This window comes from Haliaeetus albicilla, chromosome 12, assembly GCF_947461875.1.
Source record: "Haliaeetus albicilla chromosome 12, bHalAlb1.1, whole genome shotgun sequence".
NCBI classification, from domain to species: domain Eukaryota; kingdom Metazoa; phylum Chordata; class Aves; order Accipitriformes; family Accipitridae; genus Haliaeetus; species Haliaeetus albicilla.
This window is the reverse complement of record NC_091494.1, coordinates 15487845-15512609: the sequence shown is the minus strand read 5'-3', so window position 1 is coordinate 15512609 and position 24765 is coordinate 15487845. Positions and strand designations below refer to the sequence as shown.

Sequence of the window (24765 nt, the reverse complement as noted above, 5' to 3'; positions counted from 1 at the left end):
AAAAAAATTCTACCGGTCTGGAACTGCCATCATGTTTAGACAGACTAGCAAGAAAACAAAAACCTTGAAGATTCTGAAGAGAATTAACAGACAGCATTCCTAGACATAGCTTTCTCCTTAGCCATGGAAAAAGTCAGCACCTTCATAAGTGCCTCAACTCCTCTGTGCTGTTTAAACTATCTGCCCTTTTCCTTATTCCACCATTTAAGGAATTAGAATTTTTAGTCATTATTTCTTTCCTCCATGAGTACCTGATTGTGGTTTAAAAGAATTATTGAAAGTTTCATTTTTACTGCAATTTTTAATGCTATTGGTTTTTATTTTGTTATCATTTAAAATTGAAAGTGTGGGTGATGACTCTACAGGCCACTAAGGGTCCAGACAGGGGGAAAAGTTTACACACTTATGCACTGTCAAAAGTGTTCAGCATTTAGATACTCCTGAGGAACCAAGACTGTCAGTTTCCATGAACATGATCTTTTAAAAATATCCAAGCAAAAATTGTCCTGTAGCAAGGTCTTTTCAGGAGTACAGAAGTGACCATCCTTCACAGGTGAATGCCTTTAAGGTCTTCTACAGAAGCACACAATGAACAACAGTTCACAAATTAAGATTGCTTCGGAGGAAATCTTGTTATTATCAGTAATAACAAAGGTAGAGCAAAAAAACCCTGCATTACAGTTCAGAAAGTAACAGCAGAGAACAGGTGTTCCATCTCATCGATTGAAGAACATGATATTATCATAGATTCATTTAGGTTGGAAAAGACCTTTAAGATCATCGAGTCCGTCAACCATGCCCACTAAACCATGTCCTGAAGTGCCTTGTCTATGTGCTTTTTGAATACCTCCAGGGATGGTGACTCAACCACTTCCCCGGGCAGCCTGTTCCAATACCTGACAACCCTTTCAGTAAAGAAATTTTTCCTAATATCCAACCTAAACCTTCCCTCCCTCAACTTGAGGCCATTTCCTCTCATGCTATCTCCAGCCACTTGACAGAAGAGACCAGTACCCACCTCACTACGACCTCCTTTCGGGTAGTTGTAGAGAGCGATAAGGTCTCCCCTCAGCCTCCTTTTCTCCAGAGTAAACAACCCCAGTTGCCTCAGCCGCTCCCCATAAGACTTGTGCTCTAGATGCTTCATCAGCTTCATTGCTCTTCTTTGGACATGATCCAGCACCTCAATGTCTTTCCTGTAGTGAGGACCCCAAAACTGAACACAGTGCTCAAGGTGCAGCCTCACCAGTGCTGAGTACAGGGGAACAATCACCTCCCTGCTCCTGCTGGCCACACTATTTCTGATACAGATGTTCTCCAAGCTAAATTAACAGCTGAATTTGAGTTCTAGAGAAAAACAGGCAAGTAGCTTTTCTTAAGGGAAAAATACAATTTATTCAAAAACCCAGTGAAGATTTGAGACAATCATCATGGATCATGAAGAAAATATTCACAGAATCATAAAAGCATTGTGCTCAGAAGCTGTCTGTTTCTTGTGGAAAGGTAAAGGCCTTCAGGAGCACAGAAAACTGGTGGAGTGGTTGAAACAGGGTGTGTTCTTCAGGTTTCAAGATACCAAGGCTGGAGTGCAGCATTTCACCTTTGGGGAAAAAAAAAAGGCAGTCCAGCATAGGCATTTATCTTGCACGATGCCTCTTATGAGTCATGCTTTCTTTCCCTAGGCTGTGTGCAACACATTTCTTTTGCATGTGCTTTAGGATTTCTTCTCTATGCAAATTCCATAGTAAAGTCTTTTGAATTTTCTCCCTTTCCATAAAATACTCCACCTTTTGCCAAAAGCAGAAAATTCTCCTATTTTTTACCCCTAAGCAAATCTAGAAAAAATAGTTAGACTTTTGTACATATAATCATGGTTTCTATATCAAAACATGGTATTTCCTTCTGATTTTGCCAAGTGAAAATACTTCTTCCTACAGCAAATAGAACCAAGTTATTTCTCCATAGGATCTGCATAGTTCAGTGTCTGTTTTCTAAATTTGGACATCTTTCCTTTGCCTCCCTCTCTTTTTGGAAGCAGCAGAAAAGATTAAAGTCTCAGCCTTTGAATACCTATATATTTATTATTTTTTTCCTTTCCCTGTAGTTGGAGATGCAGAAGGCAAACCAGGACAGTCATCCTCATATGTGATGCAGACAAGGTCTTGAGAGATCATCTAATGCATCCTGCTAGACTGAGTCAAGAGCAAAGTACCCTCTGCCTTCCTAACACATTCTTAAAGCTCCACTTAAGACAGCTCCAACGGCAGCTTATTAGCATAAATTAAATAGATTTTTTGGTTCTATACAGCAACCACTCTCCTGAGGTAATAGAGCTTCCCCTCCCACAACTCCAATTAACTTCAAGCCAAAGCAGGGAATTCCTGGGCAGACTCCAGCAGAAGCACTGCAGGTACTTTTTCTTAGGGTTAAAAAGAAAGGAAACTAATTGAACAAAGAAACAAGATAGTCAAGAACTAAAGGAAAAATTAAGAGAATGAAGGCTCCTTGGATTTTTTTTTCTTTATTTTTTTAATATATATATACACACACGAGAGATTGCTTCATGCTCTTGGACACAGAAATCACTGTTACATGCAATGAAAATTACTTTAATGTGAGGTATTTAAGTCACTAACATGGAAGAATCAATTAAGGTAAATAAAACAATGTCAGCAAAACTCAGGTGAAAATATTTGTTTTCAGGAAGAATGTGAAGGCCTTATCTGCAGATACTTGCAGAATGATTCTTGCTCAAAGCTCTGTGCACAGAGTTAGCCATGTCTATAGGTTTCCACAGCCACAAAGAAAGTATTTTACTGTTAAACCCATAATTTAGCATTATTTTTACTTTAAAGAGGAATGTTACCTGCTTTAGGATAACACACATTCTGTCCCACAGCAAAGTCTCAGTGGAATTAGAGTACCACACAAGTCAAACACTGTGAAAAGTTTCTCACCAACCCAAGCAATAAGTTGGAAGTCTTTCTCACAGTTGGCATGCCCAAGAGTTACTGGCAGTCTTACTCGGATTAGGTAACAGAAGACTGGGCTGAAAACCCAAACTCTCCCTCATCATGTCTGTTACACAGGAAGATTGAACTGATCCTGCAGGTTCTCTGCTTTCACTTAAGAATTTTTGCTACCAAAACCAGATAGCTTTACTACACCTAAGGAAGGAAAATGCTTTCCTTTAGATCATACTGTTCTCCTATCATCCTACTTAATATTATGACTGCCTGTGCCAATTCAAAAGCCAGCTGTCTTTTCAGACATCAGTTGGATTTTGTTCCACCCATTTAAAAAAACAAACAAACCAACCCCCCCCCCAAAAAACACACCACACTGCTTTTGCCTCTAAGTCTTGTTGCATGCATTTGAAAAAATAAATATCAGTTGTAAGTTAGCATACATACTACGTGGAAGAGCCTTCAATCAGAAAAGTTACGGAATAGTAAGTATCAGTGGAAGCATATGAACATTACATAGTGGTTTCATACGTAACCAGGTCAACAGAAGACCAAAAAGTTTTTTTCCCCTTTCACCCCAGCTACTGTTCCCTTTAAAAAGAGATTGTCTTTAACAAGCATGGGAGTAGATAAAAATCTTAAGTGTTACGATGACAACATTTTTTTTCTATTCAAGGATAACTTGAGTATGTCTTCATTTACCTCTACATTCGCGTAAACTCACTTATTCTGTAAGAGATGTACACTTTCAAGAAGCAGTATAAGGCGAGATGAATCCCGCAGTCCTGACTCAGCCGAAACTGCCATAAACTTTAAAGGAGATTGAGCTTTGCAGCTTCAGTTATTGCACCAGTGGTACAACTGCAAGACTGCCATATTGACCTAGTACAAGAAAATGGAGAATCTTCCTTATGTCATGACACACTGCATACAGAGTAATTCTCACTCCCCTTCAGAGTTTAGAATCCCTTCCAAACAATTTTCAGGATCCAGCCTTCTTCACACCTCTGAGATGGAAATGGATAGGCACATTTAAAGGCTTTTGTTTTCAGCACTGTTTGGCAGTTATTACAAACAAAGCGGCAAAAGCCTCACCGTATTTTCTGTGAGGTCACATTATGTGCATAAAATGCAACCAAACACCTTAATCAAACATGGCAGTCCTCCACCTCCTCGTAGTGTTCTTTCAGAATCAACTACCGGTAATTTTCTCACCAACCCTCTGTGGATGGAAATTTACAACGACCCTGAAACATCGTCTCTTTCTCACTAACACAAAGCAGTTCTGACTCGTAACGTCGGCCCCATACTTGAATCGATAACTAAAGTATAACCCCTTAACGATCAAATAGGCGCTGCACAGCCAGCACACTGGCCAGCAGCTGCTGGTAGGCTCCGCGTACCCGCTGTAGGCAGCATCACTGGCAGCTGGTGGGACGCTCATGGATTCCCAAGAGCTTCATAAGCTCTTGGAGGTAGGACCAAACGTGAGGATCCTTAATGGAAAAAAACCCAAACCACCCTCAGAAGTACTACATATAACTAATAAAAGGCCGAAGTGCGAGACCGGCAGCGCACCGCCCGCACGGGCGGCGCGCAGGGCACCTGACCGCCTGAGAACACCCCCTCACAGCCCGCTATGCTGGCGCGGCTCGCCGGTGCAGCTGCGGACTTCCAGCCAGCGAGGCACTGCCCAGCCTCTCCGCTGACGGGAGACGCTTCCCTATCAGCACACTTACCGCTCCTGATTCGGGGGACACGCCTCCCCAGCCCGCCTCACGGCCGGAACGCTGCAGCACCAGATAAATCCACCCCCATTCCCCCCCCCCCCGACTCCTCTTTCTCCTCCCTCCCGCCCCCGTACGGCGCCCTGCCACCGTCTCACCTCGAGGCATCAGCCGAGCGCACCGCATCCCCCGGCTCCTTAGCCGTCCCTCCCTTTTTTCTCTTTTAAACCTAGCGCTCTCCTCTCTGCCCCGCGACACTGCCCGCCTCAGGCTGCCCGGCGCGGGGAGCTGCCGGTTCGAGCCCCTCGCGGCGGGCCTCGCACTGACAGGCTGGGCTGTGCCACCCTCCCCCCGCCCTTTAACTGCCTCGCGGGCGCGCGCACAACGGCCCTTCTCAACGGCCGCTGCTCGCGCAGAGGCGGTGCCTGCGCGCGCCTCACCTGATTCAGGCGCTGCCCCGCGCGTGCGTCGCCTCTCCGCCCGCCCTCCTTCCCTCGCGCCCGCCCGCCCGCGCGCTCCCGGCGGCAGCGAGCAGGGCCTCGGCCCGCGAGGCGGGCGGGAGCGCGGAGCCATCCGGGTCTCGTTCGCTCCTTGCCGGCGGAGGCGGCGGCCGCGGCGCTGCCGTCCCCAGGAGAGCGGGGAGGAGCCGCGATGCATCTCCACCAGGTGCTCACCGGCGCCGTCAACCCCGGGGACAACTGCTACTCGGTGGGCAGCGTCGAGGACATCCCCTTCACGGTAATGGTGGCGATGCCAGGGGAGAGGCGGGGGCGCCCGGGCTGAGGCGGGCGAGAGTGGGGGAAGGGGGGAGGGCGTTCGGTAGGCCCGAGGAGAGCGGTGGGAGGGGCTGGAGGGGATTAACCTGCCGGGGGGGGGGGCGGGGTGCGGGCAGGGTGGTTTGCGGGCCCTCGGACCGGGGTCGGAAATAGCGCGGTGGTCAGGGCGGGGATTACGAGCGGGGGCCTCGGGGCGGTGCGCCGAGCCGAGGGCCGGTGCGTGAGAGCCGGCCTACTTGTAGGTGGGGTGGGAGCGCTCCTGTGGGGCCTCGGGGCGCTCCCGGACAGCAGGGCTCGGGAGAAGGCAGGCGTGACCCCACCGCGGAGCGTCACCGTCTCGTACGCCCTCCGGGAGGGGCCTTGCTGCTCGCTCTTCCCGGGGTGCCGCTGCAGATGGAGGCTGGGACCTGCGGGTGCAGCCGTCACCTCTGGCGAGCGCTCCGCGGATCCTCCGAATCCGAGTAGGGAGCCAGCGAAACCCCCGAACTGTGCGTCCCCACATTTTGCTGGGTACTCTTTTTTTTTTTTTTTTTTTTCTCTCGTGTGTGTGTGTGCATCGTCCTCCTGCAAAGAGAACGTAGCCTGTTCCGCTTGGCTTCTCAAGAAGCCTGTCCACTATTGATGACCGTTTGGCTGCAATTACTGTGGTTAATAAAACACAAACTTGTCAAATGCTCCTCTTAAGCTGGAACAGAAAAGAAATCGAAAGAAATATGCTCAGGAAATTTCAAGAGTCCAGTAGTTTATATAATAAAATCAGTTTAGCATCCACGGGCCCTTTCTGTCTACTCTAATGTCAATTTCTGCTTTTTTAGCTTATGATATGCTTCTCTGATTTTAATGAGTGATCAGCTTATGCAATGTTTTGCACACTGTCATCTAATCAGTATGTTATTATATGGGAATAAATTGTTTCATTAGATTTTATATTAACATTTATAGGATTATATCCCAGGCACCAACCAATTCCAAGCTAAATGATACAAATCATCATTTTTAGTGTAAGGTAACTGTCAGCAGGCTTGTCAAACATTTAAAGCTTACTTTAGATTATCACAGATGTCTAATTTCAGTAATGGATGCTTAAAAGCCTTAAGAAATAAAAGGTGCCATGTCTGTCTATTTTCTTTGATCTGCTGCTATACAGCCATACTGCTATTAAAGGGACCTCCTCTGTTACTTTTGATATTTATATAAGAAGTCATTTACTCATATTCATATTCTAATGTTTCTTTTTACTGTGACGATTTGAAAAGTCAGTCAACTGGTATTACAAAAGACAACTTTATGCTAATTCTCAGAACAGTTTTGATAACATAAAAAATGAATAACAATATATGTTATGGTTTATACAACAATTTCCCAAGAACCAAAGTCATGTTTTACAAAAAAAATGCAGAATCATTTGGTAGCATGTTAATTATGGAACTGCATATAACAGACCTCACTGTCTTCTCTGGCTGCTGCATCCAATTTTTTATAATACAGTAAAGAAGGAACTAAAGGGATAAGTATGTTTTAATAAATGTATCTTCTGGACTTCTACATCTGTAACTTTCTTCTTCCCTTTTTCTCCTTTCTCTATATTTGTGGTATTATTTCCTGTTGTTCTAGACCTTGATCCTATAGTAAATTGTACAGCTAAAAAACATCTCCTTGCAGTTTGGGGTCTTATATCCAGATTCTTAGGAAATTAGTCGCCTGTGTGACTCTCAGTAGCATCATAGTCTACCATCCCACTGCAGGTGTCACTTTCGTTAGTGCCTAACCTTATATTCTGTTGGTCAACATCAGTAACGCTGTATTGACATAGCTTCATCCCCCCCAAACTGTTAAGCTGTTTTGAGTCATAACTTTAACTCAGATCCTGAAGCCGGATTTGCATTTTAGGCAAGAGATCATCTGTACTGGTGATAGAGCCTGACTCTGTAGACGTGCTCTTAAGACCCAATACCTGTCAGCCTCTAGAACACAGCAGAAGCAGAGCAGTAAAAGGCAAGAAGGGAAATCTACACATTATGTGCTGTACTATATGAATCCATATGAAGTTAGGCTGTGGCAGAGGAGCCATTGTTTGTATGCGCATGTCCTTGCTTATGTTTTGGTTGATGTTAAGGCATTCGTTTAAAAAGTGTGAGAACTAGTTCAAAATTGCTACGACTGATTAATCACAGGGACTTGAAAATACGACTTTTTTGTGTGCAGAAATGAATCACTTATGCTAAAGTTACTCCACTTAACAGTAGAATAACGGCTTGGGTACATGTATATGTGTATTTACTAGTCAATAGTTTTGGAGCTAGTCCCTCCTTTTTTGAGGAGGAGAAGAAATGTCCTCTTAACGTGAACTTTCTTTAGATGCCTAACTCCAGCAATCTTAGGATTCTGAGAGAAGGAACACATTTTCTTCTGACCTGATTAGGGACACTGCAATTCTCAGGTTCTTCTTTATCCTTCCTTTCCTCTATGGTTTGCTCTTGGCTTGTTTACATGACTCCTTGTTGCGGATAAAGGTAAGCTTTTAATTTCCGAGTCAGTGTAGCTAGAGCTAAGATGATAACATGTTCTGCCTTAACATTTTTAAAGCTTTGGTAAAAGTCATCTAGTTATTCTGAGAATAAGAAGGGGAAAAGAAATAATTTTGGCATTAATTTTTCTTTACCTGCTAGAAAACAAGTATTAGTGACTCCGTAAAGCAAAACAAATCCAAAGAAACAGACAGTTGCTGTAGGTTGTCTACAAAGGTTTTGTCAGTCTTTTATCTGAAATGCACATAGCGTACTTTCCTCCCTATGCTCCCACATCTGCCTGCAGCAATCCTGACATACATCTAGCATTTCCCAAATAAGGGATGAAGGACAGAGATGTTTGGATAACAAACTGGCTTGTGGATGTTGTAGCTGTATTATGCCCAGTCTAGCAGAGTGGGTAATACACAGGGAAACTTGTTTGAAGGGTGATTAGAAGCGAAATAGCTTCATAATGCTGTTTGCTACCAGGCAGTCTCTTCAGCTTCCCTTTTTTTTGAGCTCCAAGAGGGACGCTGCATAAGCAAAGCATTTAAGTACTAAATCACAGAAGTTCTGGTATTGTCATTTCTGGTAATAATTCTGTGTGCAATTCAAATTGCTGTTGCTTCATGTTCTTATTTCAGCAAATATTGTTAACTGTGTTTCACAAATGAGTTTACAGAAGGTCAGAGTTGAGCTTTATACAGAAGGGCCTTACAGTACACACCCTGCCTAGACAGAAGAAGGGTATGTTATTTGAACCTCATAGCCTAACTGGCAGCTAGTAAGTTTTTAAAGGTAGTAAACTGCATTTTTCAAACCATGGTTGATTTCATTTAGTTTTTGTTGTTAAGCAGCTGTTTTAGGTTAAGCCAATTTCAGTCACTGACCCTAACCTCTGAGTGGGATCTATGTTACCAACCTGACTTTCTGTGATGTGGAGTAAGGTAGTTTCAAATAAAGAAGACAAGCTGTTCTGATTCTGTTTATATGACTTCTGCCTTTTGTCCAAGTTCAGGGTTGTTTTTTCCCCCCTGAAACTCTGAACAGAATGTAGCAGTTTCTATGTCAGTTTAGGTTTAAAAAAAAATAAAAAATCCATAGGTATGCCAATTACCTAAAGGCTAGATTCTAGAAGTATAAAAACTCCATGCTCTGGCTAGTGTTACATGACTTCTTGTAAGAGGTATCACTAAATGCACAAAATACAGAACTCTAAACATTATTAATGAAAAATCAGAATATCAGATTTTAGGGGTATTTCTACATAAGAACTTTTATGATAGAAGTGAAAAAAAATTAATTAATTATTTTTCATTTTTTAAAAGGAAAAGCTTCTTGGCATCTTCCGTGCCAGTACTGACACTTGGCCTGGAATTTCATGTAATGGATTTCAGAAGCTGTTGCAGATGAAAGTCTCCCACGCCCACATGAACTTTTTTTACCTCATTGAAAACAGCAAAATCTTCATTCACACCATTATGTCCACAAGATACAGCAACTGAGAATAGGTTTTCTCTGCTGTGTAGGGTTCTCCTCTACTTCATCCTTCTTGAAAAATTACTTCTTAAAACCCTTATTTGCAAATCCCTGTTATTACTACTTAGATATATCTGTATGTTCTCCACTGTGTCATGTTTATGTGAGCTGGATTACAGACACTTAACATCTGAATCCTTACTATGTTCTTTTTTCTCTGAAGCTCTGTGTGTAAGCATATTATAAAGAATTTAATCATGAATTCATCTCAAATGTCAATTTAGGAAAGCCTGTTGTACAGCCCACAGGCTAGTAGCAGGTTGGGGTTTTTTTTCAGTTATTTTGCGGTTTTCATTAAGTGTGTGTAATTCTACTAGTACTTAGCTGAGGGAGGAGGGAAGTGTAAGTGTTGTGTCCACTGATGACAGTTTTGAAATGTTTCAGAACTCAGGTGTCTTTGTCGCTAATAGGAAGGTGGGGGAGTTTCTGCATCTTCTATGTTCACTATCCAATCCAGAAACTTAAGGATGAGTGTTGTTATACTGGAGGAGTACCATAAGGCCAATAGAGGCTTTAATTGAGGTTTCAGTACAGATTTTAATTAATATATGTAATTTTAAATGTTTATGAACTTCATTTTTAATACCACTGTGGACTGATTGTGATTCTTCCACATAATTTACCATCTTGAAATGTCTTTGTACCCCTAATAGTACACACTGGGGCTTGAGGACTTCTGGTCTCTTTCACTTATGCCAAACTTGTAAAGAGTTGCAGGTTATAGAAAGAGAAGAATCATTTTTTACACAGAGAAAATTACTTATATAAAGAAAAAACAAGATGAGAATGTGAAGGAATAATTGTTTCCCTATCTGTTAGTTCCAGTGCTCAATATTAAAATTAGAGAACCAAACTGTAAAACTTGGGCAGCTAAAAAAGAGAGATGCACGTGCTGCTTTCATATTATCTGAAAATTGAGGATATAGCATAAACTGTTACAGTAGGACACAATGTCCTGCTTGTGTCTGGTGTTCCTGCATGAAATTAGAGCCTTGTCATTGTTCATTTCAGTGGTCCCAGATCTTGACAGTTAGAGCAGACATTGGCAAACTACAGCTTATTAGTTGCTTATGGATCCTGCAAGTCATCCTTGCATTCTGGCAGTTTTGCAACTCCATTTAATTTTCTCTTTGAAGTTATCAGTGACATTAGAAATGGTTTGGCAGATACTCCATGTGGGTGGTTTTTACTGCACTTGTTTCATTCAGTGACTGCTTATAATTCTGTTTAGCTAAGACCTCTGTACTGCTCCCATCCCTTACAGTATCTCAGCATCTTCTTTTCCATCTTTCCTTTTTGTATGGCTTACCAATTTTCCATTCCTTTTATCAGGCTATGCAGATTGTTAGTCAGTTCCCCAAATCCTGTGGCCACTGTTATTCTGGCAGGATAGACCTGTGGTGGCATGAATGATCTCCCTGAAGATGTTGTCAGCCGAATCCTCAAGAAGGAACTACTAATGTTAAATATTATGACGCTACCGTATTCTTTGCCAACATAGGGTGCTTCAACTGCATTACCAGCTTAAGGAGTGAAAGGACAAAATGAGAAGAGGACTTAGTAGAAATGTGTTCTGTTCAAGTCTAAACATATTAATATATTGAGTGTATTAGAAAAGCCTCATAAAAGTAATCAGACGGAAAACGTGTATTTAGATGTATAATGTGAAATATGGAAATGTCTTTCAGTACAGAAAAGTATACTGACCTTTTATGTTTTGAGAAATTTGGAGACTATAAATGTGAAAAAGTGGATACTTGTTTTAAAACAAGGGGACACCTTTTCTTAAAGGTGGGGTTATAATAAATGTACTTCTTAACGTAAATTTAAGATTTAAGGTAAATATACTTTAACATACTTTCAAGAAATGAGACACATTCTCAGAATATATAACTACACTGAGAAAATGACCCCAGAACCAAGAGACAGCACTTCTTCAAAGAACCTGAAGGCTGATACCTGCAGTTGGGAACGTGTTCCGACTAAGGTCTCTAACAGACTAGATCCTCTCTGTTGGCTTAGGACATTTAGGTGTGCTGAGTCACTTGTTGGTGCAGTGCCAAACACAGGCAAAGAGTAGAAAGGATATGAGTGACAGTAATGATTTCACTTAGGAAAGAGATCTCTCTCTCTCAAGAAAAAATTCTACTGTAAACCACCCTTTTAATTCACAACGACCTTTGTACTTAACTTTAGAAAAATATGCTAAATCGTATAATTAGCTGGGAAAACACTGCGTTGTTGCTATGATAAGAAGTGTGGATAGGGGACAGGAAAGAAGAGAAACTAAAAAAGGAAGACACTAAATTCTTTTGCTTCACAGAGTCAACAGACATACCCAAGTATAAAATATTTTCTGCTTCATACATTATCAACTATACACACACACACAAACGTGCATGTTTAAGAACAGTAACCATAAGGAAATTAAAGTTGAGAAGTCTTTTCCTTTCCCTGTATCACTTCTGAGACACACATCCGTATCTCCTGCTAACAGGATTGCAACTAGTGATAAATTATGTTTACTTTGGTTTGAAATTTGCAAGTCAAGCTATCAATACCAACAATATAAAAACAGGGTATCCAAAAGGTTTAAGTCCTTGTTTGAAGTGGATCAGTAACGTTTTTTTTTACTGTATTAGATAACAATTTAAATCATGTCTTTTAGTAGGTTTGTATCAGTAGTTATGAGGCAGACTGTTGAAAAGAGGGTGAGTATTTAAATTCTTTGCTATTTTAATTGCTCACCCTCTGAAGTAATAGTAGGAGAATCAATTGCTTGTAAAAATTAGAATTCTGAATAAATTATTGGAACAAGAGGAGCTGCTTTTATTTTCCTGTCTACTTATAGGCATTCACATCCTGGTCTCCATCTTCTTCCTTCCTACTTGTGAACATTTGCTGGCCTGCCCAGCTTTCCACACCACTAGTGGAGTTTGTTTTGCAACAAATTCCAAAATAAAAAATAGGAAAACAACAAAATTAAAAGACTTTCTGTTCAGTGCCAGAACTTGTCTCAGAATCTCATCTTTCTTTCTCTTACTTTCTGGAAATAATCCTATTTCATTTTAATAATAACTTATTCCCTTCCAGACTGGGTCTAATAATTGCATAGCCTAGTCATCAAGGAGCTAGGATATTCTGTTACATAGATAATCTCTCTCTAACAACATTTAGCAGTTGTTTTTTGGGGTTTTTTTCCCCCTCTTCTGCTTACGTTGTGAATAACTCCAGTATCAGTTCCTCAGAGCTTCCCAGAACAACAGTTGTGGTCTTGAGAAATCAGACAATACTGGATCACTACTTTATTTTTGTGAGATGACCTTGGAAATCTTTTAGACAATCTATGTTTTGTACGCAGTTTTAATTTTTGTGTGTGCAGTTGTATGGTGTGTTAATTTCTGAGGCCTGAGTTTCTGCTTTGCTGCTTATATTGCTGTTCCTTTCTTGTTTTTAGCAGTGATTGTACTTTCACTAAATTAGGCCTTTTTCTTCAGACTTTCTCACTCGTTGCTCCTTCCCAGGAGGATCAGAAGTAGACATAGAAGGTCATGAGACATAAATTGTCCATTCTAGTTCCCGTGGTTATCTTGTACCATTACTTTAGTGTGCCCATCAATGGGCACTGATCCTGTAAATCTATAGAAATACTCACAACTTCTCATACACTTCTCAAAAATAATACAGGTAGCCTTTAAACCGATTGACCTCGGAGGAGAGGGCTAGGACTCAGTAATTTGGAAATTATTGTGAAAGAAGCAGGGGACAAGTTAAAATGACAGAGTAATTTTGTACCATCTGAAATTGACTGTTGAGGACTTGCACCCCCTGCTTAATGCAGCTGTAGTAAAATTTCTGCCTACTGTATTGGAATCAGTGGAAAACTTACTTTAAGGAAAGAGACTTCTAGCTTAATGGTTTACTTTAAAAAGGCTTATTGGTAGGTTGGTGCTGGGGAGGGATTTCTATGCCTGAATGTGGGAGTTCAGTGGAACAGATCATCTGGAGTGATTAAACTTTTTAGAATATTCTGGCATACGAGGACAAGTGAAAGGTTGGCAGACAGATATATATTTATCCTGCCAATAAAAAGTGCTGCAAGCTATCATTGTTCTATAACTTATTCTTAAACAATTTATTTAGACTGTAGTGTGTATTGCACAAGATACAATATATCCAAGACAAATCTTTGTTGGTTTCTAGTCTTATAGTAATGTGCACTTCTTAAAACACAGAAAATCCCAGAAATTGTATTCTTATAGAAAAGAATCACTTAATATTCTTTAAAAAAAAAAGAAAAAAGTGCAGAGGGGCATGACACACACATTTAAGAAAATTATATGCAAATTTAATAATTGCACCTAAATAGTAAACTCTTGGCTGCCTTGCTCTAAGAGGTAACAAGAATTGGAGGGGAGGAAAAAAAAACAACAAACAACTAAAACCTAACAAAATACACAAAACAAACAAAAGTGAAAGTATACACAGAGCTTAGGTTCTAGAAGAAGTTTGGGGTTTGTTTTGGGTTTTTGTTTGGTTTGGCTTTTTCCTGTTTCTTTTTGCGTGATTTAAACCCTGGAAGGTTTAAGGTCTCTTTTGCTACTTTGTTTTTACTGGTTGCTTATTCTGCTGGTGCTGCTGTATTGATGGGGACTAAACCTGCTACTTGTTTCAATTGAGATTTTCACAGCTCTCTCAAAAGTGTAAGCCATCTAATAAGTATTTAGTTTTTTTAATAAATTTTTAATTGTATTTCTTTTAAAAAATATTTCAGGCATATGGCTCTGGTTGTGACATTGTTATTCTGGCAAATGACTTTGAATGTGTGCAAATTATTCCTGGTGCTAAACATGGAAACATCCAGGTCAGTTGTGTGGAATGCTCCCAACGACAAGGCAGGGTAAGGATTTTAATAAACCTGTATAGAATTAAAAAAATATTGAATACTCAAAATAATTAAACAGCAACATAATATATTAATGGTATTAATGAGTCAATTTCATGACAAGGATCAGTTTTTACTGATATGTAACTTTCTGAGTAATACCTCTTGAGTTACTCAGAGAATTGTTTCAATTTAATAGTAATTTTGGGGTTGGGGGGAAGCAGGAGGCATCTTATAACAATGGTTTTTATTTCTTTCCAGGACCTGCAATAACAGGTCCCACAAAATGTGGGAATATGTATTAGTTACAGTTTAGTATCAGAACTGGAATGCTACTAAAATTATTGTTGTCTGCATTGTTGTATTCTTTCATCTAGCTAAAGAAGACGTGGATAAATCATTCATGTATACATATATATACACACACATATGTGCGTGTGTGTGTGTTTGTGTCCTGCAAAGTAATGAATTAGAAATACTTTCTCTTTCAGAAAAGCTTAGGCATGTTTAATGTGTTTAGAAGTGCTACAGTATCAGCCGTCATAACTGCATGGCCCCTTGACTGGCTATGGGGTTTTATTTTTAATCCCTAAACAGTGCTAAAGAGACAGTTTAGATTGCTGAGAAAAAAATACTTCCTATGAGTTATGGTAGTGCACTGAGCAAATTTTGTTTGTCAGTTGTCCCTGCCTAATATTAGTGAGTTAAAAATTGGTTGCGGTATTAAGAAAGCCTTAGTTAGGATTTGGGCAGCTTTAGGTGGCCAGGGCCCCTGCACTGCAGCAGTGCAGTCCCAGTAGGACTGGAAGAGAGGAGATTCCAGCTGCACAGGTGGCCCCTGCAAGATCACCATGAACCTCTGGGTGGTTCTGCATTCTGGACTCTGAATTCACAGTCTGTTCTCTTCTTTGGGAGTGTGTTGTTGCAACTTTCCCGCCACCACTCCCCTTCCCCCAAAGAAGAAATAAGATTTCATAATAAATGTTGTGAAACTTTTGCATCATTTCTTTATTAAGGAAACCAGATGCTGAACGGGATGAACTTAAACAGTTTTTCTTTTAGAAATCTTTTAAGGAAGAAAAAGGAATTTTAAATGTAGTCAAAAGTACTCATAGCCATATGAGTATTAGGAACATGACCAGATAAATTCGTCATAAAGACCATATGGTGTATGGAGGTTTCTGTGAAATAAGTGAGTGAAAGAAATTGCGGGGTTCAGTGGTATAAGTACTTCAGTTTTTCTGTTTACCATTTGTCTCCCCTCAAAATGTATTTAACTATTTAAAATAGAATTTCATTTCTTCCTGTTTCCTGTAATTATTATTTAGTGGTACAAAATGGAATCTGGGAACACACTGAGACCCAGACACTTATGATTAATTTATTAGTTAGCTGTGAAGTAGACGAAACATGAGCAGTAGTAGTGAAGGCATCAGCTTTCCCTTATGCATTAGCAGTAGTTACTGTAGAAGAATATATTAGATCTGATTGACAGCATTTATCCCACTGAACAAGATGTCTTTCCTACCTAGAGTTAAAATCTTAAAGATGGGCTTGTTCGGAAGTATGTATTTCTCAACTTCCTTAAGAAAGTATACCTGTAACACAATTAATGACATTTGCATTAATTTCACTTTTCTTGAACAATGGCACACGTTGCTGGAAATTCTTTAGCTATTTTGGAATACTAAAAAGCGGTTACACTTATCTCCTAACCTTATGTTTTGAGTCTTGAATTTTTTTTTTCCAGATTGCAGCATCATATGGAAATGCTGTCTGCATATTTGAACCACTTGGTATAAATTCTCATAAAAGAAATTGTGTAAGTATGTATTTCATGATTGTAATTTGGTTTAGGTTTTTAGAAGAGGCAAAAGTCTGTCTGCTAGTTATTATTATTATATTACATGGGCACACAAAAGACTAATGGATAAACATTTTCCACCATCCATAATAAAATTGGATCTTCCGCTGCGTGAATCAAACTGGGAACTGCGCTCCTAAGTTCACAACATCTTGTTCTTGAATCTCATACTAGAATGACATGGTGACAAGTTGGTGTTTCTTTAACTTGAAGAGGTTGTCAGATCTGTGGTACAGAAATATGACTTAGACTTGTAGACGTGTACCCAGGCTTGTGTTTAACAGCACAGCCATGGTCGAGCACTCAAGCATTAAGTATGTTCTCAAGCAGGTTTCACAATCTTTGTTGCATCTATACTGCCATCCCTTATGTTGTTATGAAAGTATGACTTAACTAGTTTAAAGTAATCTACAGACATATTTGTATGTGTGACAGGTCCAGATCTGGTTTGCAGGGCACTCTGTGATGCATTTAATTTTTATAAAACAATCGAAGAAATTATTAAAACTAGATTCAACAATCCGCCACTGGGTCCTGAATGTTTTTGCAACAGGCTTAATAGCAGTTTCTTAGAGAAAGAAAGAAATATCAATAACTTTCCACTTTGCTGTTGATGTGAGAATTAATCCTTTACTGTTTTTAACTACAGCAACTAAAGTGTCAGTGGCTTAAAACTGGGCAATTCTTCCTCAGTTCTATGACTTACAACCTGGCATGGGACCCTCAAGGTAATGTGAAGTTTGTGAAATTATTTGTTCAACATTTGTAGTTAGGAGATCTTGAACACTTTATTTTTATTGTAATAAAGTGAGAGCATGAATATGGAAATTTTAGATTATCTGTTCTCAGGCAGTGTTGCGTAAAATGTGAGGCTACAGTTAGCGTTTTTGAAGATGCTGTGCCAAGTGTTTGTCTCTCTTATGCAAGATCTTAGTTTGGGAATCACAATGCTAAGTTGCTAACTGACTTAAATTACCACTAATAATCATTTAAATAGAATTTTATCACCTTTAAAGTGAGCAATGTACCTGGGCACAGATATTTATAAGATGTCTAACAATGTATCTTTATTAGAGATGTGAATGGCTATTTAGCATCTACAACATTCATTGTTAAATATCGTTTATCATTTGAAGTCACCAAAAAAACCTTGATGTTCTTTCTTAAAAGGTATTATAAATTCAAAATGTTTTAATAAAAGCAGCTATACAATATGATTGAATACCCTATCATATTAAAATGGACTTTACAAAGTTGAGTTTTCAACCTGTTTTGAATAATCATCAACAAAATATGATGACAGGCTTAGTCTTTCAATATACATGCATCATCTTGGTTTCACAGCTTTGATATTACTTTCAGGTAACAGGCTGCTGACAGCAACTGACTTCTTGCAATTGTGGGCCCCTCCATCTAGTGACATTCTAGAAGAAGAAGGTGATGATCCTGACAATCAGATCAAAGATGATAAAGTTCTCCCAGTTCTAAATGACTGGAAATGTGTCTGGCAGTGCAAGTGAGTGAGATAATTTTTATTTTAAGACAAATTGTAATGCCCCCTCATATATCAACCCTATCTTCTCTCCAAAACCATATTTTAAAATGAGCTTTTAAATCAGCTTAAAATACCATAAAATTCAAACAATGTACATTACTCCAAACAGAAATTCCTCACTTTTTCAAGTGACCTATCACCAGATAACCTAGATAAAGGCTTACCCAAACTGTAACACTGGCAACATATAAAAATTGTCCCTGTTTTCTCATCTTTGAAAGTAGTGCTGAGATATTGGATGAGACTGAACAGAGGAGCAGTAGCAGGCAGATAGACTCCACTGAAAGATGAGAACTGCTTCCTGAATCTTAGGAAGAGGGTCCTGAAACCCCTTCTACCCAGTTCTATTTGAGATCCATATTATGGAAGTGCTTTGTGATCAGCCATTTTTATATATATGCAGACTTGGGAAGCAGCTGCCTATGAACCTGTTTTCTCTTGACTTTTTTGAAGCCATTTTAGATTTTGTGCCCATGAAGCACTGTATAGGCTGCTTTCTTCTTTCAGACAGCTGAACGATAAGCTGTAGTCGCAGTCAAATAGTATCACAAATTATCTAAAAGATCTTCATTTTCATTTCTTCCTACTATTTGTCTTGGCTTCACTGGGAGTAGAGGAGCATATGGGACAAACTTCACTTCTGTGATCTCATCGGATCTAGCCTAGGCTTGCTGTACTTAATTTATTTTACGGGCTGTTTTTCTGTAAAACTGAAAATACTAAATATTTTGTTTCACTGTGGCAAATACTTTTTATGCTTCTGCTATTTCTAAAGTATGCATAAAGCAACAACATAGAATACTAATATATTTCATTTAAATAATGAACAGTAATACTTATTCAACTGAATACATATGGAATAATACTATAGAATAAATAGACTTTACTTACAACTTAAAACTTTACTCCCATGTTCTTTAGGACTGCAGTATCAGTACATTTGATGGCATGGTCTCCTGATGGTGAATACTTTGCAACAGCTGGGAAGGTATGGACAAAAAAAGAATAATTAAATAAGTGTTTGCAATGTTAATGTTTTGCATTTGTTTGACAAAGTAAATAAGTAATACAGAATAGTCCTGGACTATATGCTCTATCGTAGTCTGAGCTAAGTTAAATTATCATCTTGTGCAATGCTGTATTTTCATGCAATTCCATGAATTTCAGCAACAAGAAATTGGATTTAGCTGTGTACTCTTACTGAATACTGGAGAATCAACCTGGAAATACAGTGACAGTGATACAGGCTTGTATACATATATGCTTTAGATAAAATATACTTAGATGAACTTTCAGATATGCATAAACATATTTTTCTACTTCTATTGGAAGTAATGAGGATAAATATTAGCTCATTATGATAGAATATGTACACATTTTAACTGGTATAATATGCATATCTCAGTGGATAAATTAAAATATTTTCTATTATTTAGTGAATTCTGGGTTCAATTACCAATTCTTAACTTCTATTTCAGTTTGGCATATTTTTTGTTAAATTGCTGTATGTTGAGGATTTCTTGGCTGGGCAAAGGAATGTGAGCAATCCAGCCGTTAGGTGGGAACGAAGCATAAGTTTACAAAACGCTGGAGCAGACAAGGACGCTGTGTCCTTGTACGCTGGGAAAAAGGAAGATAAGAAGAGCCTGACAAACAACACCTGGATGCTGAAGAATGAGATAAGTGACTGCTGGACACCTCGTGAAGAAGCTTGCTCAGCCAATAGAGAATAAGATAGTGTCGCGTGAAACGGGGTATTGTACCAATTAGAGTATTGTGTAGGGCGCGTGCACAAGTGCATAAGGTATATAACTGTATCAAACGTGGTAGTAAATGGACTTCACTTGATCACATTGGTCTGTGTGTGATGTCCCTCCGCAACAGCTATTCAAGCTAAGTTTTCAATTAATAATTCTCTTTAATGTCACCCTCTCATTTGAGTGATTCCCTTTGGTTTTCAAGTCTGGATAGGTAATCATTCATTGCTTGCACTTAATGTCAGTTGAAAAATGAGACGAATTTTTGGAACCTTTGTTTTCTTACACTTACTAAAGAGGACAATTGAATCATGAGCTGCATTATTTTATGACTAAACATGTATTTGCAACACCTTAATAAATATTACATTTAGAATTGTTGTGGTTAGAAAATTATCAAAACATTTGCTTCATTCCATATTTCTATTTCCCATGAATATACTTCTATATAGCTAAGCATTTGACAAAGTAGGTGAGGCAGATGGTTCCAGAAGTAATTTTCTGTCTGTAAGACAGCTCTGTATTAGTTGTTCCATGAGATACACAGCTTTGATCATAATTCTTAACAGGGCTGCCTGTCAGACTTTCTTCCTGCAGAACCTGTGGTCAGATACTGTACTTTTTGATGCTTGTCAGGAAATAGTATCTTTTATTCACACTCTTAGAGTTTCATAATTTATTCATTTATTTACTTTATTCTGTATCTCCAGAAGCAAGTCCTGAAAACCAGGGATATGGCATCCAGCTGTGTACAATGTACTGTTGTCATAATAGTAATGTTGTCCGTAGCTCACATCAGTATAGTCATACTCCAGTCTCACTTATCAGCATTTGTACTATTGCTGTGTCAGCATTTCAGTTTTGTTTCAATTAATTATGTTAGTGGTGCCCAACCATTCAAACCAGAAAGGTAGCATAGGTTGTCCTGGTGGAGGGGAAGGTTGTAATACACATATCTGCTCCTCTGTTGTGGGCCTGTGGTCGGTAGGTGCAGTGCTTTCCATGAAAGTCAGGCTTTCTGTGTATGGGAACCAACAGGGACTTACAGTATGAATTGTCTCAGTGGAGAAACTGACTGTTAATGAGCTTAATATTGTAGTGTGAGTGGCAGTCTATTTCTGGCTTCTATCTTTTCAGGGAAATGGACATGGAACTTAAGCGTGCATATGTGCTATGCAGAAAATGCATAGTGAACCAAGAGAAAAGTAGGGGGCCAACTGGACTGGAAGAAAAATTCCTTAAATGCAGTGTTGCCAGCAGAATAGTTCTTCAGTCCTGTAACTCATTCCAGGATGACCATCAATGAAATAAGTGGTCTTAGAAATGGGTTGTCTGAAAAACTGCAAATAGTTCTGGGACACAGATCAAGTTTTCATGAAACATACTAGACTTGCAGTTTCCTTATTATCTGGGATCTTCTTTTTGTGATGTTTTGTAATTATAGCTAGCTAACCCCATGGTTTTTTATTGCTTTACATAGGATGACTGCCTCTTAAAGGTTTGGTATCCTATGACTGGTTGGAAGTCATCTCTTCTGCCCCAAGAGAATGAAGAAAAGAAAAAATGCTCAGGGGTTGTCCACTTCTCATTTGTTTATTTGGCGCATCCTCGAGCAGTGACAGGATTTTCATGGCGTAACATTAGCAAGTACATGCCCAGGTTTGGAAGTTTTCTTTTTAAAAAAAAAACAAGCAAGCCTTTGACCAAGTATTTTTTAACACTCTGCTTGAAGTTTGGCCATCAAGAACATGATTAGATTTCTCTGCTTATATTTTCAAGAAATAAAACATATCAACATCTTCCCATAAGCTTCTGTATTACCTAGTGCAATAGTGATAGTCATGTTAACAGGTGAGATTTATTCTAAAATATGGTCTAAACTTCAGTGCCTTCTCAAGTTATGTGAGGAAACACGGATGTAAGGCTTTGTCTTCACCAAATGGTGCTATGACATTGGAAATAAAATGCTTGTTTAAATGATTAGCATTTAGTAAGCTATTTTCTACACCTTGTTGTATATAGTGGTGTTTAATTAGCTGTTCAATTTCACTTTTCATTATTTAGTAAAATTTATGCATTCTTCACCATAGCTCAGCAAGTCAGATAGTTTAGGAAGTTTCATAACTGCAGTTTTATAATAACTGTTGCATTTATCAAATAATAACCATTCTGTGTTCACATGCACTTTTGCCAATAATCTATGGGTTTATCAGCATGCCAAAAATCCCTACTGATATAAAACCTTTAGTTAGGGGAGAGGCAGAAATTTGGATGAAACAATAACTACTAAATACTTGTATAATCCCCTAATTTCTGCTGTGTCCATATAGCTAATTTAATTACATTGGGTAGTAACCTTGATATGTCTGTCGTTAGGGGTTTGGTCTGTAATGTGTTACTCACATCATGTCTTGATGGCATCTGTCGGCTGTGGGCAGAGACGTTGTTACCAGAAGATACTCTTCTCGGTGAGCAGATCTGTGAAACCAGCACTTCCAGCATTAGCAGCACTATCTCTCAATCTGGAAAGCAAAAGGACAAAATACAGCATGCACTAGAGGTACAAGTAAATACTTACTTTGTGAATTTTTTATTTCAAGATTCTTAAAAAGTAAATATTTAAAGGATGTAGAACTCGATAAGAATATGTATTATCTAGTTCTTATAAGCATAACAGTCTGAATTACTTCATATCAGTTTTTGAAGTCTGTTACTAAACAGTGAAGAAGTCAGAGACTTTGCAACTCTGCACCCAAGCTCCATGTCTTAAAACTCAATCAACTTTTTCTACAGCTAACTAATAGTGACAGGAAGAGAGAATGTTTAATGGAATAGTAAGTGATGGTTTCATTCTGATTGGGTCTGAAAGTCTGTCATTATAAAACAGTGAAGGCAGTAAATAAACTCTTCTGATTTTTAGTTATCTGATTTAATAATTGCATTTCTAAAGGGTGGTATTATGGGGCTCTAAATTTCAGTGGCAGTCGTATCAAGTCTATTAAGTTTACAGTAAGAGAAAACCTATCAATATAAAAACAAGAAAACAAAACAGAACAAACCAACCACCCTACAACTCATTTGTAGACTATTACTATCAGACCAAGTTTTTACTTCTTACATATTATAACGATCAACAAATAGGAAGAGTGGAACCAAGTATGCTTTGCGCCTTTGAATCAGTTGTGCTCTACATGTGCTCTCAGCAATTTTCAGTGACACAGAAATAACTCATTATAAAATTATATTGCAAAGGTTACTGCTTTTAGATTGTTGTAATATAGTTTATGAACATTACACAAAATAGTGTGTATTTTTGTGTTGTTGTTGAAGCAGATATTAAAGGAACTTTCAGAAGACTGTTAGAAGTGCTTTGCCTTTGGCCAGAACTGATGTACATAAGTGTTACTAATATCTGTTGAAATCTGTTTAAAATAATCCTTTTGAAACTAGTCTTCACTTCTTAGGTAGAAGGAAGTTAAAAAGCTTTAGGCTTTATATAAGTGTGAGTTTTTACCTTACAGTTTTTTAGTATTCCTCAATTTATTTTTTATAAATATTTCAGACAATTCACCATTTGAAAAATATGAGAAAAGGACAAAGGAGATCTTCAGTTCTTGTTACCCACCCGGATGTATTGCCAGATCAACAGGGTACTCATGAAGTTCAGCGTCACATTTCACATCATGCAAATGCACTTGGTCACTTCCATATAGCAGCAAGCATCAACCCTAATACAGGTGAAATACAACCATTTATTAAACTGTAACAATATATTTGTACAAAATGAAAAAAATAAAGGGGACTGAGATGCATTCTTTGCTTTGCCTTATTGAATACAGGGAATTTGTAGGAAGACTGTTATTTCACCAGTCTGTTACTTGGCATAGAGTTTTGTAAGACAAATGAGGCTGAATTTATTCTGAATACCTTCAGCACTTTTAAAAGACAATTAAATTCATCTTTGCACATCAGAAAGCAAAAGAAACCTAAACTTGAAGTCTTCTTTGCGTTTCATTGTTGGGTTTTGGGAGGCAATGGTTTATGATGAATAGAGTATTTGCTTCCTACAGAATATGTAGTGAATGAAAAAAAACTGTACCAGATTTTTTGGCAGGAAACCAGCTACTTTTTATAGAATAATGCAGAATATTTTAAACAAGGAGAAGATTAAAGAGCAATCATGTGCCTTACCTAAAATTTGTACATGAAATGACAACACTGCAACATATGAAACTGAACAATTAGAACTGTTGAGTATCATTTACCATTCACATAAGAATCAATTTTCATGTAAATTTATTGATGTTAAAATCTCTTTAAATTTTTTTAATTACAATTGCAAGTAGAAACTTGATCCACATCTTACCTTTTCTAATCTTAAAGGCACAAATTATGTTCTACCTGAAATAAGTTAAATATCTTAATTAAGAAATCTCTGTGTGTATATATAAATAAAAAGATGAGCAGTTTAATATATAGCTTTTTTATTTGTTTAAAAATCTCCACAGATATTCCATCAGTCTTGGCTGGAACAGCTTTTAATATAGATGAAGGAAATGGAGGCTTTGTTGTTCACTGGTTGAATAATAAAGAATTTAATTTTACATCCTCTATTGAAGTATTTATGCAGCATCTAAGAAAAATTTCCGAACAACAACTAGAACAAGATTTTGATGTTGAGGTTGAAGAAGAAGAAGAAATGGAAGAAAAAGAGAGAGGATTACATATGAAATTAGATCATGGTTAGTAATATCAAGATATGTAGCACAAGCATTATTCTGAAGCACATTAATGCAATAACTAATGCAGTTATTTAGCACAAGAATTATAAGTGCTAACATTTTATCACTAATCTAAAATAAATAGACATTTAGAGCTGAAATTTTGGCTGCTGTAATTGTAGGCATGAAAAATTAAATTATGTACGCTGTTGGAATGCAGTAGTGATATACACAGTGAAAAAGAAAGGTAGCTTTTGTCTTTCATTTCCATTTTGGATATATTCCACTGAGCTATGAAATTATCACTAAGACCTGCTTTCCATTTACCTTACAATCTGATTGTCAGTAATGACATACCAACTTATGGCAAGCTTTAAGAAGGGTTGGACTTTAGCTCCATTTTAATGCAACTGCACTGTTTCCAGTACTGATAAGATTTACATCTTAAACCTTAGATCACCTGAT

General features: G+C 38.4%; 1 protein-coding gene and 1 long non-coding RNA gene across 8 annotated transcripts in view; one reads left to right on the top strand and one right to left on the bottom strand.

The window, feature by feature from the left end:
• The first annotated feature begins 5201 nt into the window (after positions 1-5201).
• Positions 5202-24765, top strand: part of DMXL2 (Dmx like 2) — a 56010-nt gene continuing 36446 nt past the window's right edge. For 5 of the 7 annotated variants that reach the window (XM_069798258.1, XM_069798254.1, XM_069798257.1 and 2 more), the window contains exons 1-10: positions 5203-5431; positions 14293-14418; positions 16154-16225; positions 16917-16995; positions 17630-17783; positions 18744-18810; positions 21060-21238; positions 21956-22139; positions 23142-23316; positions 24088-24321. In XM_069798258.1, the coding sequence (XP_069654359.1) occupies positions 5345-5431; positions 14293-14418; positions 16154-16225; positions 16917-16995; positions 17630-17783; positions 18744-18810; positions 21060-21238; positions 21956-22139; positions 23142-23316; positions 24088-24321 (1357 nt within the window). In that variant the 5' untranslated portion in view covers positions 5203-5344. Of the gene's footprint in view, positions 5432-14292; positions 14419-16153; positions 16226-16916; positions 16996-17629; positions 17784-18743; positions 18811-21059; positions 21239-21955; positions 22140-23141; positions 23317-24087; positions 24322-24765 lie in introns of all 7 variants that reach the window. The other 2 variants (XM_069798252.1, XM_069798259.1) reach the window with 2 other exon arrangements.
• Positions 14412-24090, bottom strand: LOC138688039 (uncharacterized). Its single transcript, XR_011327088.1, has 4 exons — positions 23205-24090; positions 21983-22101; positions 18714-18802; positions 14412-16492 (listed from the first exon to the last, which is right to left on the bottom strand). It is a non-coding gene; the product is annotated as an uncharacterized lncRNA (long non-coding RNA).